This window comes from Gavialis gangeticus, unplaced genomic scaffold (genome assembly GCF_001723915.1).
Source record: "Gavialis gangeticus isolate Ggan-Ray unplaced genomic scaffold, GavGan_comp1, whole genome shotgun sequence".
NCBI lineage: Eukaryota > Metazoa > Chordata > Crocodylia > Gavialidae > Gavialis > Gavialis gangeticus.
Window position 1 is genome coordinate 153,007,593 of NW_017729025.1, and position 10,613 is coordinate 153,018,205.

At 45.1% G+C, this 10,613-nt stretch overlaps 1 protein-coding gene across 5 annotated transcripts in view; it reads right to left on the reverse strand.

Annotated features, from left to right (window-relative positions):
- Positions 1-10,613, reverse strand: part of CRACR2B (calcium release activated channel regulator 2B) — a 63,259-nt gene that overhangs the window by 40,012 nt on the left and 12,634 nt on the right. For 3 of the 5 annotated variants that reach the window (XM_019519780.1, XM_019519777.1, XM_019519781.1), the window contains exons 3-5: positions 7,088-7,322; positions 5,457-5,568; positions 384-555 (exon numbers count right to left, since the gene is read on the reverse strand). In XM_019519780.1, coding sequence (XP_019375325.1) covers positions 384-555; positions 5,457-5,568; positions 7,088-7,279 — 476 coding nt within the window. In that variant the 5' untranslated portion in view covers positions 7,280-7,322. Of the gene's footprint in view, positions 1-383; positions 556-5,456; positions 5,569-7,087; positions 7,323-10,036; positions 10,156-10,613 lie in introns of all 5 variants that reach the window. The other 2 variants (XM_019519779.1, XM_019519778.1) reach the window with 2 other exon arrangements.

Genomic DNA, 10,613 nt, shown 5'->3' on the forward strand with positions numbered 1-10,613 from the left:
ATGGCAGGGGGTTGGACTTGATGTTCTGCTCAGGTCCCTTCCAATCCTACAAACTATTAAACCAGTCAGCTAAACTACTGTAACTGCAACCTGAAGAACAGTGCATTACATTAAAAAGCTTGTCTTACTATCTCAATAATCATGCAGTTGGTCCAATAAAAAAAATATCACCCACTTTCTGCATCACACTTCCATAGTAGCTCATGAATTCAGCACAAAAGATTGGATGAGGAAATGCCTGTGCAACACTTCTAAAGCCACATCCCTGAAAATAACCAGCAGTACTTGACCAATCTCTTTGTGTTTCTGCTGACATGATATATTGCTATCATAAGAATACAACCAAACACAAGGCAAAAATCAGGGATGGTTCTCTCACTTACTCCTCCAAAACCTGGGTTGTTCCAAGTTGCTCCAACATTGAACAAAATCGTTTCTCTTCTTCATCCTCTGTCTGATCCAGGTCATCTGACCAGCCTGACTCAAAGGTCTCCTCATGTCTTGAGTGATCTGTACTCCCACATCCTTGGAACAGATCGATCCCTATTAACTTCCCTGTTGGACAGAGGGATGGGGGAAAGAAGGCATAAAAATCAGCTTTCCCAGTTCTGCTTGGGTGGCAACCTGAACCAGCTGTTACTTGAGGACAAATCTAATGGTGCCTGTGCACTGTTAAATGTGCTTGCTGACTGAAAGCAACAATCCTTGTACAGTACCATTAAAAGAAAGCAGGAAACTGGCTTTTAATCTGTAACACTGGGCTCCTGTACTGCTCATCTCACCAAACAACATTGTTATCCAACAAGATAGTGAATACCAGCAGCAGGCACAGTATCTTGGGATTTTCAGAGGATGCTCAGCACTAACCACTCACATTACCACTCCATTTCTGTATAACTAGAAGGGAAGAACACGCCTGTATGTGGCTGAGGCAGTGGATGGGTATTGTGGGTTCAGTTCCCAACTCTGCCACAAACTCCTGTGAACCTACAAAAGCAACCAACATATGTTTCCAGGCCCCATCGGCAAAATTAGGTCATAATGTTTTCTCTTTACAACCCATTGTCTACATGTACAGAGAAACTGGAGAGGACCCAGAGGCAAAGATGATAAAAGGGGTTGAAAAGCAAGGAGGAAAGGCTGAAGAAACTAAGTATGCTTAGTTTAGGGAAAAGGCAACAAAAGAAGGGACATGACAGTTTTCAAATCTTGCAAAGACTACCATAAAATGCTTCTCTATCTTTGTTACCACAAAGGACAGGGCATGTAGCAATAGGCGTAAATGGCAAAGCAGGTTTAGATCCAATCTTGAGAAAAACTTCCTGACTCTAAGCTCAGTTTGGCAATGGAACAAGTTGTCCAGAAGAGCTGTGGTATCTCCTTCATTGGAGGTTTTCAAGCAGAGGCTGGGTGGGTCCTTGTCTGTGATGGCTTAGAAATAGTGCATCCTGCCTCTTGGGTAATGGGTTAGACTGAAAGGTCCATGAGGTCCCTTCTAGCCACATAATTCTATTTTGATGGTAGGTGCTGCAAGACAAGGACTGTGTCTTATATGAGTCGGTACAATGCCTTCCAAAGAAAGTCTCTGAACAGAGTCGCTCCATCCCTGCAGAAATGGCTTTAAGCCTGAGCTATGACCTAAGGGGTGTGGTTTTATGCTAGGCAGGTAGCAGCTATTGCAAGCTAGGAGGAAGAGGGAGAGAGAGGGGACGGATTTCTTTTTGAGGGAATAAACCAACTGATTTTCTCCATCACAAAAGACAAAGGCTTCAAGTGAGAAGGTATCTTTATAAACATCTAGTGATTCTGACTTTCTGCAGAACCCAGAGGCAATAGAATTCTGCTGTGTAACCTCAGCAGCAAGCCAATAACTTCTACGACAGCTGGAGCATCTCTTAAACAGGTGCCTGGCCTTCACTTCAAGATGACAAGTATGAGGAGGGCACATCATCCTTCCAAAGCATGGAGCAAGGAACCAGGAACTTTCAAGGTCTAATCCCAGCCCTGCAACTGGCTGCTGACAGTAGGGAAGTCACTTAAGCCATCAATGCCTCAAGTCAATACCAGGGCTGGAATCTCAAAGCCACCAGTCCTAGTTCTAGACTGCATGTTCAGGCCAGGGGCCTCTGCTACATCTTTAGAGAGACAGCATTGTGGGCTACTATTTGCATGAGGCCTTATTAACAGGATACCAAGTTTTGTTTATTGTGAATGAGGTCCCATCATTTCCTTATCCCATATCCTCTTTGAACAGCCTTGATCAGCGGTTTCCAGGCATGTTCACAGAGATTAAGAGTACATCTGTCTCCATTTTTTGGACTGATGAAAGCTCATAAATACAGAGCTGGCTGTCATTCTCTGACACAGGAAATGTTTAAACAGGCTAGTCACACTACAGTGCACACTCATGGTAGCGAGAGCTTACATTCCTGTAATTTGAGTGCCGGCTGTGAATCTACAGGCACAGCCCCGGGCTGTGAGTTCAAGCCCAATATGAAATATGACTTGGCTGACTCATAAGCAGGGATCCTGATTTTCTCTGATAAAAAAAAAATTCCAAAATTTTCTGATTTAAAAACCCCTCAAAATCCACATTTTTCCATGATTATACATACATAAATATACATACACACACACACACACACACATATATACCATATATAGTGGTGTTTTGTTTTAATTATGGAGAATGTGGTATTTGGAGTTTGTTTGTTTTTTAAATCAGAAATTTTGGATTTTTTTTAAAAATCAGAGAAAACCAGGATCCCTGCTCATAAACCAGGTATAATGCAGGAGAGCAAAGCACCTGGCACAGCTCATCCCCCAGCATTTGCTGGGCCTCAGCTACATGGCTCTGAGTACTATTACTAATGACAGTCACTTCTTCAAAGAGCTAAAATCTTAAGCACTAATAAAGGAAACAATGGAACATCCAAGTGATACCTTTATCTTGCATACCTTTAAGCATGTGTATTTCCGTGGATTTTTATAAGGCCAGGCCCAGTTCAGCAAGGACTGCCAGAACCTCCAATACAAGAGGCTCTTCTGAAGGTCCAAAGCATACTCTAATCTCTCAAAGTCCTTAGAAAGGAAATTCCTATGACAGACACAGAGAGCCTGACAGACTACTGGGTAACTCATTTTACACTGGTCCAAAACTATTGGTATCAACAGGCACCCTCCCCACCTCCATAAAAGCCTGGAGTAAGAGAACCCTAACTCAGTACTGTTGTCTTTGCACAAAAGGTGGGTTTAAGTGAAGTGAGATCAAGGGAGAAGCAGACACAAGAACTAAAGGCCTTGTCTAACCCATGGACTTACCCCAGTTACAGCGCAGCATGATTGGGAAGCTCATAGAGAGGCCAGTACTTGAGATTTGTCTGTAATCTGGAGAAAAGAAGTCTGAGGGGGGATTTAATAGCAGCCTTCAAATACCCCCAAGGGTGGTTCCAAAGAGGATGGAGCTGGACTGTTCTCAGTGGTGGCAGAAGAGAGAACAAGGATCAATGGTCTCAAGTTGCAGCAAGGGAAGTTTAGGTTGGATATTAGGAAAACATCTCAGTAGGTGGGTGGTGAAACACCAGAATGGGTTTCCTAGAGAAGGGGTGGAATCTCCAACCTTGGAGATTCAGACCTGGCTAGACTAAGCCTTGGCTGGGATGATCTAGTTGGGGATGGTCTTGTTTTGAGCAGGGAGTTGAACTAGATGACTCCTGAGGTCCCTTTCAACCCTCATTTTCTATGATTTGCACATGGGGGCTCACACTTAGGTTCAAGTGTAGGTCAGCTCCACTGGTAAGGAAAGCCGCTGTGCTTGCTTGCACCAGAACTCCGATTCGTGGAGCTGGCCCAGGACTTCCCAGGCATGGCAATCACTCTGGGGATTTGCCCCTGTTACAAGGGGGCAATAAAGGTCTTGCCTTTTCCCTTCAAAAAGTCAGTACTACACATGGGAGCACCATGACAGCCACTTGAAGTGATGGTGGCACCTAAGAGGCTCCTGTCCCAGGACCTCATGAACAAAATACAGAACAGGCATTCCTGAGGTACTAGATGTCCCACCTGCAACACAGAGCCCAACATAGCTTTAATGGGCAGGCTCCATGTTCTTGGGAAGGGAAATATGGAGGAGTACAGCTGGCCTCTGGCATGTCCTTCTTCTTACAGAGCATTTGTCCTTGCCCAGAGCTCAGGGAGCTGGCACCATCCCATGTGGGCCACTTGTGCTCATGCTCAGGGAATGCACAAAGCAGTGCTCTAAAAGACTAGCTGCATGAGTAGGAACCACTAACTGGACAAACTACCTGCTCCCATCCACTGAGTACCCAACACAGGCATTCACTGAGCCAATACCTTGGGTTCTGAACAATGAAGCCAGCTGTGCTGCTTTCCAAAGCGCCTCTGAGAGAAAACCTCAGAGCTTCTCTCCTATTCATGAAGGAGGGGAGGGGCTCCATTTTGGGGTAACCACCTAGAAACACCAAAAAACCAGGGGGCCTAATTCTAATTTCCACTCTCTGGGGGGGAAAAAATCAAAGTCCCTTTAGAAGCTCTTAGACCGATGGCTGTCTGTTTGTGTAGAGGGTAATATATTAAATCTGGACCAATGTTATTTTTTTTTTCAGAAATGACTTTGAGGCACCTGAAATCAAACTCTCCACCGATTCAAGCAATGCAAGCTCATGGGTACCAAGATGCCTTTTAAAAAAGCAACAAAGCTGACTGGAGGTGTATTTACAGAGGCTTTACGAACAGCTAAGAGAAAGAAGTGCCCAGTTTAGAGGTAGGTCATTGTTTTTCTTTATTGGTTGCAGCTTGTTCTGCCAGGGCTGCTGCTGCTGGGATCCTCTTTACAGCACCAGCATTCTCCTAGCAGCTAATAAAGTCATACAGTAGCTAGCAGGAAAACAGGCCTGCAACCATAGTTCTGTGTTATCAAGTGAGCTACACTTCCATCAGCATATTTGGACAGCTGGAATGCTGAATCACATCAATCAACTGGATGGAGCCCATTTCTGAGATAGATTTTTATTCCCTCATAAAACAAGGGTCCTGCTGCATCTGGCTGACCTCAAATTCCCTGCTGTTGGAAAGACAGAAGGGAAATCCATGTATGGCACATCACCAGATACACACTCCTTCCATCTCTGATAAGCAAAGTTCAGAGATATGGCTGTTAGGTACAGGGAAGTACTGAAGGAACTGATAAAAAAAAAATGTTCTACAGGATGTGAATAACAAGAATGCTTGGGAGGGATGGGAACCATTTAAAGAACTGTGTTACACATACCACCGAGAACAATATTAAATTAAGATGGAGGAGAGAGGTGAAGGATTGGTCTAAGCAGAAGGTAACAGTGTAACAGCACCAACAAGCTGTCTTTCACCTCTCCATACACAGTATCAATTTGCATTTGCACAGATGTGCATTACCCATGTCTATGCACTGCTCTTACCTAATCCCATGCTGAATTCAACAGGTGTCAGATACCCGTTATTGTTTTGCTCTAGGCTTTCAAAAACTGCTTCCAGCTGTTCATGGGTCAAAGGGAGTTCACTCTGGAGCCGCTGTGGAGACAGAAGGAACAAACCGAAGACCCAGATCAATCTAATCCAAATCTTTTCCCATAACTCCTAATGACCTCAGTTGTGTTGGGTCAGGCCCAGAGCGATCATCGCAATTTAAGGTGATGTTACAACAAACTGTCTGGACAGTATGGCAGAAAAACCTATTTTAGGTGCTGCCTCTGGGTGACAGTGTTATGGGTGCCTGAGAGCGGCAAGTTAGATGAACAGCCAGGAGCATACAGAGGGCATTCTCCTTCTTCCAGGTTATTTTGTTCTGAGGAGGACTCCTTCAGGATCAGCTGTTCTTCTGCCTCCTCCCCACCATAAAACTTGTCTCCTCAAATCCCCCACCCCCAAGTCAGTCTCCCTGCTTATCCTTCCTGACCGAGGAAGTTTGGACTTGGCTTCCAAGAGCATCAGCAACTCTTTGCGGACACTTGTACATGCTTCTTGGGATAGAACAATGTGGTACTATGGGGCCAGCCCCCTTACCCTGTTACTCCCATCAGTGAGGAAACATGGCCTAGGATGATAACACAGAAAAATTTGGGTTGGGTTCCCAGCTCTGTCACAGACCTCCTGTGTCAGTATAAACAAGGCACTGTATCTCAGTGCCTCAGTTCTCCATCCATAAGATAGGAACAACGATAAAAATATAAAATAAGACAAAGGGTGAAAGGAAAAAAAAAAGCAACACTTCCAGGCAGGGACATTCCCATACACTGCAAAGCACAAAGGAGCCTCAACTGAGATCAGGGCTCCAAGGAGCTACATACAGCAACTGAGATCCTGATCACGCCTGTTAGCTCTTAGTAATGCTTAACAAAGTCTGTTAACAAAAGCCCAGAAAATTATGCACAACCCATGACCAAACAGGTGAGTCAATTCCTGTTTACTGAGCATGATCTACAAGTGTAATTAATGGTAAGCAGAAAGAGCTGGGACATAATTAGACTGTCAAATGTGAACCTACAGATGCAGCCATAAGAGTTGCATCTTAAGTAATAAAGCTGTAAAAAAACAAACTGCCTTCTTCCCCTCCAAAAAACCCTCCAAAAAGTCCAACTTCCCCCCAAAAACAACCACTCCCCAAAAATCCCAAAGGTGATTAAAAAGAATCCCTTAGAAAGCAGCACCTTTTCAGAGCAAAGTCACCAGTTGAGTCCTTGAGTTAGATTTTAAGGAAGCCCTTACAGACCATCTACAGAAGAAGTTGCTGGCACAATCAAAAGGACAAAAAAAAAATCAAGTCATATTTCTTGTTTTGGAGGAAATGCAGTGGAGTAAGGGAGAAACATATTTTCAGAAAAACTGACAAAGGCAAAGCTCCAATTCTCTCCTTTTCAAGGGGTGAGTGGCTGGCTGGAACAATCTCTGATGGACCTGTAGGTGACAGGGAGCTATTCAGGGCAACACAGAGGGCATCCTGCAGTGTGAAATGGAGATGTGCCCCTCCTGCCCCAGCCCCAGATCCCATCATTTTTACAGCTTCCTTTATGGGAATGTCTGTTCCTCTTACCTGCATGTCCAGCTTGGTGATGAAGCCTTTCCCCTCCTTATCACACAGCTGGAAAAGCTCCTTAGCTTTCTCCAGCATCTCCACCTGAACATCTTCTGCTTCACTCAAGGGATGGGAAGGGAAGGCATCGACAGCCATCCCATCTTCCTCTTCTTCTCCCTCCCAGTGGGCATATCCCCTCTGGCTCGCCATCTTCCCTAAACTCTCCCAGCTCGGGCTGGGACAGGTTGAATAGCTGGAATGGAAGAAACAGAAACAACTACATTAAAAAAAAAACAAAAAAAAACACAACCTGTGTGCTCCTCCATTTCCACCCTTTCCACACATACATTTAAAATAAGGAGAGTCATACTCCATTCTGCACCTCCTCCTCCAAGTGGGAAGCACAATAGCCATAGATGTCACTGGGGGCAAACAGAAGGGGAAGAGAAGCAGCCTTAGGGAGACTGCCTTACAGAAGGCTGTGCACTACATACAAGGCACGCGTGTCACTAAACCTATGGTGCCCTTTACTCTGATGGGGCCTTCACAGTCGAAGCCTAAAAAAGGACATGCTCCATTTTTCTCTCTTTCTGCCCAGTCCTACAGTGCTTTGCACCGGAGAGAGTTGATTGCGGATGAAAAGATGTAGCAATATGCAGTCACCATAAGATTAAGGAATGGCCAGGAAGGGGTAAAGCCTTTATGGCTAGGGACAGGCATTCAAAAAGCCTGAGCCTAAATTGATCCAATCTTTGCGGGTTAGTCTAACCTGGCTAGGCTGAACCAGTTTGCAACCATACAGACATCCCCTCTGGACTGAAAGAAATGCAGGCACATGCCTGCAGTGGCTCAGGCAAGAAGCCGGGGGTGGGGGCCTCCTGTCTTTTCCACAATGCTGAGCTGAAGGGGGAATGGCAAGGCCCTGGCAGGACACTCTGATTAGGGAGGGGTCCCCCACTCCTGATCAGCCCAGCAGGCAATTGATAACACAGTGTTTATCACCCCTAATTCAGTGTTTATCAGCCCTTTAAGAAAGCAGAGGGACATTACCAGCTACCTGTTGATTCTGCCTTTGTCCTGTCTGAGAGACCGTAGTCAGCATGTGGTCTGCTAGCTAATGCTGTGCGTCTGTGTAAGGCAGAGGGGATGGCAGAATCCCTGCTTGTGCAGGGGAGCAGAAGCCAGGTAGATGCCTGCAGTCTGTGCCGAGCTGCAGACAGGGAGCAGAGGGGAGGGGCAGCCCTGCTGTGGAGCAGAGAGCCCTGCCCAGCCCAGACAGCATGCCGCGATGCTGGGGGTATCTGGTTTATCTTAAACGAGCAAGGGGTCTGGGACAGACATTGCATAAACCTGGCTGAATGTAGTATCAGACTTAACCGATTTAGGTCAAACCAGTTTATCTCAACCGGTTTCAGCCATTTTCAAGCTGGTTCAGTGCACGTAAACATCTGTTCCATTACAGGTTTAAACCAGTCTCTGATCATTTAAACCAGTTTGTGTGTAATGTCTGTCCCTAGCCTATTACAGCCAGAGTCCTCCAAGAGTCAGCTGTGTTATGAATACTGTTTAAAGTCTTTGGTTAGATCATGTGGACCTCAGTTCAGTTCCTGGCTCTGCAACAGGTTTTCTGGAGCTAGCCACCTTAGTTTTCCCTGCAAACTGTAACTCACTCCAGTGATGTTATTTTTGTTTTTACTTCAATCTTAAATGGAATAAATACAGCCCCTAGTGTATTAGTAAAGCTTCTAGTTTATTTTTAACGAGAAAAATATGTATTGTGTTGTATGCAACAACGCACTGCCCATGTGCACCCCCCTTTTCAAAATTATAGATTCTGTCCCTGCCTCTCCCTCCTTACTCCTCTCACCACTCCAGGGGCCCACTCTGCAGGCTGGAAGAACTAGACAGGTAGAGCACATAGGACAGAAGGGACAAATGGGAAATACTGTTAATAAAAACTTCTACTGCTCAGTCACAAGACCATTCCTCTGATATCACAAGTTTTCCAACTTTTCTCTGCACTTTTGTAAAATAGGCAGAGTGGAGTGATTCACCCCCCATCACCAACTGCTCAAAGTCAAAAATCAAAGTTGAAAGGCAGGGGAGCAGGACGTGGCTGGGGAGATGGGGCAGCACTCTTGCTTCTCCTTATCTAGCAAGTGTGAAAACTCTTCTTGAACCCTGGCAAACTCTGCCTTGGCTCCCTGCTCTGGGTTTTCAGAATTGCTCTCCCTTAGGACTCTGATCTGATCCTCGTGGAGGTCCCATTCTCAAGCACTGGCAAGCAAGAACAGCAGCTGGAGAAGCTACAAATAGGATGCTATAAGATAATACAGTTTGTGGGGTAAAAAGTACTTTGCACACCATCTCAAGTTGTTTTCTCTTCTGTTATTTCTCTTCTGTGCCCCTCATGAGAACCTTTGTGTCATTTCCATAGACCTCAATGAAACAATTCCAGTGTTTCACACCCCAGCGTTTCACATACCTCTCCAGTGCTTCACATACCACGCTCCATACCCAATATATAAAGGGGAGGGATGGATGTTGCTGCCTTCAGAGCTGTTTCTCACTCTGTGGCAGTCTCACTACTGAGGCAGCAGTGAATTATTACTTCCCACTTGTCCTTCTAGGTCCTCTGTGCTCTATTCATCTAGTTCTTCCAGGTTGCAAGGTGGGTAACTGGGGAAGGGAGGACATTCGGGCCCTGGTGCTGGGCTGGCTATGGAAGGGAATTATAATCTCTCTCTCAGCTACACTATTCTCCAGACCTTTGTGCTTCAGGAGTTCAAAAGTTGCCAAATAAAGAAGTTTCACCTAAAATGTTGACCTCTGCAGGAAGGAAATGCCCAAAACAGAGAAGAATTTCAGCCAAAAGAGAAAATTCCAACAAGTTACAAATACTTCAAAACTATGGACTTACCAGATACACACACACACACACACTCCCACCCACCTACACCCTCCTACCTTCCAAATTCGCCGTTCCAGTAGAGCTTCCTATAAACAGGTGTCCCTTGATACCAGTAACATAATTTAAGTCCTGCTGCACTGACTGCTTTGGATTTCTCCTTATGGACAGTTGAGCCCTGCAACCAAGAGCAGGACTTAACCATGCAGACAGGCTGAGAGCAGATTTAACAGCACTAGCCAAAGAACTTTTTTCTTTTAATCTCCAAGAAATTAAAAACCATGTATAGGGGAAGTAATAGCAGCCAAGAGAATTTTTGTTTGCGCTGTTATTACATAAGAAGGACAAAGAATGTCATGTGCATAGGCAAGAGGCATTTGACACAAATCATAAAGGACAAGGCGGTTATGTGCGGCACTGTTGACTCTCCATTCTGTTGCTCTTTGGCAAGTTAAAGGGTGGTTCTGCTCTGAAAAAAAACAACGATATAAAAATTCCATTATCTTATTATTCAAGAGCATTCAGTGTTAGAGCTGCTGACTTCCATGACAGCTGTAACAATATTTATTTGAAGTGCGTCATTCAGCCCAAAGAGGTTCTCATATGCTGTATAGACCTCTTGATTTGGGGGGAGAG